The sequence below is a fragment of the Nicotiana tomentosiformis genome, chromosome 3, assembly GCF_000390325.3.
Source record: "Nicotiana tomentosiformis chromosome 3, ASM39032v3, whole genome shotgun sequence".
In the NCBI taxonomy this organism is placed as follows: Eukaryota; Viridiplantae; Streptophyta; class Magnoliopsida; order Solanales; family Solanaceae; genus Nicotiana; species Nicotiana tomentosiformis.
In genome coordinates, this window is record NC_090814.1 from 33,678,372 (window position 1) to 33,684,941 (window position 6,570).

The following is a 6,570-nucleotide window of genomic DNA, read 5'->3' on the forward strand; positions in this document are numbered from 1 at the left end:
TCAAATAAATATAGAATTTTATCTGCAAGAGTAAGAAGCAGATAATAGCAAGTTATAAGTCATATCGCAATATCTTTCGTCAGAGATTCATATTCTAAAGCTATTTATGTTACGAAAGATTTTATTATGAATCTTTTCTAGACTTCTCAGAGTGGTCTTGTAGTCTTATTTCAGATGAAGAAGGTTGTAGAAATATAACTAAAGAAGAAATAGTCAAATGTCAACGATCTATTGCCCATGTACTCGCACTGAACTATAAATATTCTACCTAATTATAATTTTCCAATATTTTAGTCCTTTCAATTATAAATATTCGCTTGGCTTTATTTTTGAACTGCATATGTATTAATTTGAAACATAATTTGGTAAATTTCTGTAATCTGCTAATATTACATGGAGAATCTGTACATAAATCCAAATTCGTAATGTAAGAAATTATCAATACTAATTAGAGGAATTTATGCCGCTTACCATGTGCCATTTTATATTTTGAGTATTCAACAATAAATCCCCAGATTTTGAGGGAAACCTTCTTCTTCTCTATTTTTTATTCAATTTTCAACAACATAAGTATGATTGTATTCAACTATAGACATCACATTTCACAACCAAGTTTGAGAAATCAATGTAACCCTACCTTTTCATATACAAGTTCAAGAGAGAAAGTATTATCAAAATGTCTTGCAAACTGAAAATTAAAAGCCAGAAAATAAAAAAAAAGAATTACTACTACTTGTACGTAATTAGGTGAAAACCCAACAATTTTAAAAAAAGGCAGAAAATCAAAAAGAACAAATCAATCGAATTGGCATTTGAAAAGCATGAACTTTACGACAAAGGACATAAATTCAAAGAGAGTACAACTAAAACAAACGATAAATAAGAAAGTTTAATTATTGTGACAATGAAAAATCACTAATTGTCTTACAATCATCTCCAAGTTTTAATTGTATCGTTATACCTTTACAAGCGAAGAAAATTTCCACCAAAATGAGACATTCAATATACATTATCTCAGATGAAGTCATACTACATAACCGCATAGTATAGATTACAACTAATATTATTAAGCTAATAAACATGACAACCAACTATCTCTTATATGTTGGACTAACAAAAAAAAAGCATATAACGGACCAGAATTAAGCGCGCGCTGCAGCAGTGGCTCTCTTATTGTATAATTCCATACCGCTCTCTTTTTGCGAAACCTTTTTCCAAAAGCACATCCCTCAAAATCTTTTTTCGCACTTGCACCTTGCAGTGAAACCTGATCAAAACGGAAAACAAAGTAAACCTAAATCTCAAACTTGCACCCGAAATCATGCATAAAAATATTAGTTTGACAAATTTTGTCCAATCGGCAATCAGATATAACTCCAATTTAACTTAGAAAAGAGAATGACAGATAATAAAAATAATGATGATGACTATGCGGAATGTGAAAGTATTTATGCATATAGAAGAACTTGGTGTTTTCGCGGTTCGCTCATAGCTGATTAAGCCATTTTACAGTAATACAAGAGATGTGATTAGAGAGCAATAGCGATGACAACTGAGTAAATAGGCTTTCTTTTAAGAGCAATAGCGATGACACATCCCTATTTTTTTAGCAAACAAAAAATAGGCTTTCTTTTAAGAGCTGTGACTGTTGGTAGAGAATATAAAGCGTTAGAACTTAGAAACAGGCTTCTTCTTAATAGGGGTCTGATGGAAAAATGCGTCTCCTTATAGGCTTTAGTTTTTTATTTATATTTAAGAAATCTATTTATATGTTAATAAAAGGATAATTTGGTAATCTAACTTTTTAGTTTTGGGGTTTCTATATTAATATAGTATAGATATAAATATATAGATTATATATTGTATACGCATGTTCCTTAATTTTGACTGCAATAGGTACATATAATCTGGGATCTCGATCCCTTGAGTATTCTTGACCACTCATTGTTTTCAGAAAAATACCAGTATATATCCCCTACAACTGTTATTCTACGTACCTAGCTTCCCTGGTTATGAAGATCGTGGAGTTTCTGTCTCAGATATGACAGCATCATACTTTCCAATTTTAGGTTTATGTGCAGAAAATTAGCAGCACGCGGGATATAATTGATGTCATTGAAAACCTTAAAATTTTGAATACGTTTTTCCATACTAGTGATGGAGTTTGAAGCACGGGGTCAACTCATGTAACTTTCAGAGTGAATTCAGATGTCAATTTCTTATTTATTGTATAATAAACTCTACATATTTAGAAGTTGCATTAAAAAAATACTAGTATATAAATCACAATACTTATGATTAATGATATATTTAAGGATGTTTGAAAATAATGTGTTAGGATCGGGAACCCGGGTTGTACGGAATTTAGCCAAACAACGGTATAATGACAATAACAAAGACAATGGAAGTTGATAACAACGACAATTAAAGTAGATAAAGAAGACACAAATTTAACGTGGTTCGGTCAAAGTGACCTACGTCCACAAGCGGAGAGGAGCAATTTCACTATACCAATAAGAGTACAAAAGAGAGTACAAAATTAGAGTAAACACTCTAATTAATCCCAAATACCCTAAGAGAATAACCTCACAAGATCACTTCAAAAAAAGAGTTCACACAAGTGCTTCCCAACACTTAACTCTTATACAAAACACTTTTAACAAAGGAAGAAAGGAAGAAACAAGAAATGAAGACTCAAGTCTTGTTGGTGTATCTAAAATGAACTAATAGCCTTCCCTTTATAGGCAAAAAAGTCTTGACCTCTTAGGTGTAAAAGAAGAGATACAACTTGTGCAAATGATGTCCACCACATAATACAATATTTTTGGGTCTCAAAGAATATTGCCAACAAAGTCTACACTTTGCAAAATGCTTATGCTTATGTAAGATGGACTCCATTTGACAAAATAATGGCCATATTACAAATCTCTACCTTGGCCTAATTTTGGATGATATAGTAAATTTGCTCTACCTTCTCCGTAAAATCCCCAATGGGCATATGTCAAAATTTAATGCCATCAAAATCAGACAAGTTGTCTGATACCGAAACTGTAGTAAGGCCTATAACAGTGGATCCCAATAAAGTATACAACGAACCAGATCTGTGTGCTTTCATGATCACAAGAGCACCATGAGAAACTTTCAGAACTCCACCTTCACCTGTGTACTTGCACCCAAGAGATTCTAGAGTACCCAAAGAGATGAGATTTTTCTTCAAGTCAGGAACATGTCTAACATCAGTGAGAATTCTCACCACACCATCGTGCATTTTGATTCGGACTGTACCTTTTCCAAAAACTTTGCAGGCAACATTATTGCCCATCAAGACAACTCCACCTCCAATAGATTCATATGTGATAAATAAATACCGATTGTGACACATATGATAAGAACAACCCGAATCTAAAATCCACTCATTGTTAGATTTGAAACTATTATTAGTTGCTAAAAAAATAGCTCCCTCAGACTCATCAGCAGCTACACTTGCTTCGGCAATGTCAGTATTTTTGTGCTCATTTTTCCTTTCCTTATGCTTTTCTTTATTTTTTAGCTTATAACATTCGGAGATAGTGTGACCTTTCTTATGACAATAGCGACACTCTAAATTATTGTATCTGGATATGGAGTCGGATTTGCCCCTAACAAACAAGCCAACTTCCGCTTGCGTTCCACTAGCTTCCCCAGTAATATCACTATCTATCTGTTCTTTTGATTTTAAGATAGATTTAATATCCTTATAAGAGATTTTATCCTTTGCATAAAGCATAATATTTCTTATATGCTTAAAAGATAGGGGTAGAGAACAAAGCAGTAACACGACTTGATCCTCATCTTTAATTTCAGAATCTATATTACTCAAATACATAAGAATGGAATCAAAGGTATCAAGATGAGAGAGAATAGAGGTACCTTCACCCATACGAATTGTATAAAGCTTCTGCTTCAGGTAAACTCTATTTTCCACCGTCTTCTTCATATATAAGGTTTTCAATTTTTTCCACATGCCTTTACCTGTGGTTTCTACAGAAAATTCACGTAAAACCTCATTTGAGAGATTTAAAATGATACCTACTTTTGCCTTTTTGTCTATGATGACAAACTCCTCGTCCATCATTTTATCTGGCTTCTTCTCCTTTCCATGCAACGCCAAGTCTAAGTCATCCTGAATTAGGATAGCTTCTATCTTTAATTGCCACATTCCGAAGTTTGCACTTCGATCAAATTTCTCAACATAGGTCTTTGTTAGAGTCATTTTGGCTATTGAAACTAACCCGGTTAGATCCGGCTCTGATACCAATTTGTTAGGATCGGGAACCCGGGTAGTACAAAATTTAGCCAAACAACGGTATAATGACAATAACAAAGACAATGGAAGTTGATAACAACGACAATTAAAGTAGATAAAGAAGACACAAATTTAACGTGGTTCGGTCAAAGTGACCTACGTCCACAAGCGGAGAGGAGCAATTTCACTATACCAATAAGAGTACAAAAGAGAGTACAAAATTAGAGTAAACACTATAATTAATCCCAAATACCCTAAGAGAATAAGCTTACAAGATCACTCCAAAAAAAGAGTTCACAAAAGCTTCCCAACACTTAACTCTCATACAAAACACTCTTAATAAAGGAAGAAAGGAAGAAACAAGAAATGAAGACTCAAGTCTTGTTGGTGTGTCTAAAATGAACTAATAGCCTTCCCTTTTATAGGCAAAAAAGTCTTGACCTCTTAGGTGTAAAAAAAGAGATACAACTTGTGCAAATGATGTCCACCACATAACGCAATATTTTTGGGTCCCAAAGAATATTGCCAACAAAGTCTACACTTTGCAAAATGCTTATGCTTATGTAAGATGGACTCCATTTGACAAAATAATAGCCATATTACATAATGGTTAAAAAAAAAAGGAAATTGTGTAACTTCTCCACATAATAATGTGTTTTTTTCTCTTCTTCTTCTACTAAATTCTTTTTGGACGAAGAGATTAGAAAATAACACTTACCCATTTAACCTTTTTGTGTCTATTGGCGAATACTTTAACAATCCAAACTGTGCTATTCTTTTAAGGTGCAAAGGGCGGTCGCGATACTTCAATGAAATTTCTCAAGTGAAAAAAGAAGAGAGCGTCGTTCCTTCATTGGTTATTTTTATATTTTCTTACGTTGGATTGCGAATCTTGGTTGCTTAAATATCTTAAGGAATTTATTCTTTCCTATCCTCCATACCCTAAGCATCAGAATGTCTATCTCGGCTTTCTTTATGGCCACTATATCATTTGTATTTAAGGCCATAATAAGTTAGTCTCTGACCCTCATTCAAGTTTTAAGTCTTCAAAAAACAATGTCCAATCTGAACTTTCTTGATCTCCAATACAACCTCTCAAAGAGAAAATTTCTGAGGAAGCCAACTAGGATGTTATCCAGAATAAACTCTAGATTGTTGCCAGTATATCAACCAAGTTTGGATGAGCTAAAACGAGTGTTTGATAAATTTGACACTAACAAAGATGGCAAGATTTCACCAGGGGAGTACAAGGGCATATTAAGAGCCATGGGAAAGAAAAACCTCCTCACAAAAGAAGTAGATAAGATATTCGACGTAGCAGATGCAGATGGTGACGGATTTATAGATTTCAAGGAGTTTGTAGAAGTGCAGAAGAAAGGAGGTGGAGTTAAAACAATAGATTTGCAGAGTGCATTTCATACGTTTGACAAGGATGGTGATGGTAAGATCAGTGTGCAAGAAGTGTATGAGTTGCAGCAGAGGCTCGGGGAACAATGCAGCCTTCATGATTGCAGGAATATGGTGAGGGCTGTAGATGCTAATGGGGATGGTGTGATTGATTTGGAAGAGTTCATTACCATGATGACTCGTACCATGACACATTATTAGAAACTTTCTACTGCAAGAAAATGGTCTTGAGCAACCAAAAAAAAATAAAAAATCTGAACTGGTTCTTCCTATAGCTCATATTTACACACACACACACTAATCATATCTACTTATCTTTTCCTTGTATATATATAATGTATCTGCATGTCTTGCTGCAAACTTTTGCCTCTCTGGCATTAGTCATGACTAGTTATATATGACAAAAGAAAACATTTAGTTCGTAGGTTTTAAATCTTGTTGTTGCTCCGTGTAACAACCCGACCGATCGTTTTGATCTTTAGCTGTAATGACACAGCCAATCGTTTTATGTATTTGAATTTCGTTCCCCTATTTGATGCTTCCCATAAGTGTGTTTGTAGCTTTATAACTTGCGGGGGTGGTTAGTTTGACGTCGGGAGGGTTTGAGAGTGAATTGAGACACTTAGTCTCATTTTTTAAAACTTAAGTTGTAAGAATTGACCAACATTTGACTTTTGTAGAAACAACCTCAAATTGGTGTTTTAATGGTTTCAATAGGTTAGAATGTTGATTTTGGACTTAGGCGTATGTTCGAAATTTGATTTGGAGGTTCCTAGGGTGTTTTGGCTCTATTTGCCGAAAGTTGGCAATTTGTAGGATTGGAGAGTTTAAAGGTTTGACCGGGGGTTGCCTTTGATGATATCGGAGTTGGATTGTTG

At 34.2% G+C, this 6,570-nt stretch overlaps 1 protein-coding gene across 1 annotated transcript; it reads left to right on the top strand.

The window, feature by feature from the left end:
- Nucleotides 1-5,304: 5,304 nt before the first annotated feature.
- LOC104087823 (calmodulin-like protein 30) lies at nucleotides 5,305-6,223 on the top strand. The gene has a single exon (XM_009592387.4). The coding sequence runs from the start codon at nucleotides 5,342-5,344 to the stop codon at nucleotides 5,891-5,893; it is 552 nt and encodes a 183-aa protein (XP_009590682.1). The 5' UTR covers nucleotides 5,305-5,341; the 3' UTR covers nucleotides 5,894-6,223.
- Nucleotides 6,224-6,570: the final 347 nt, after the last annotated feature.

Bases quoted from the DNA above. Each gene is read 5' to 3' on its own strand.
- LOC104087823 (XM_009592387.4), top strand. From the start codon at position 5,342: ATGTCCAATCTGAACTTTCTTGATCTCCAATACAACCTCTCAAAGAGA.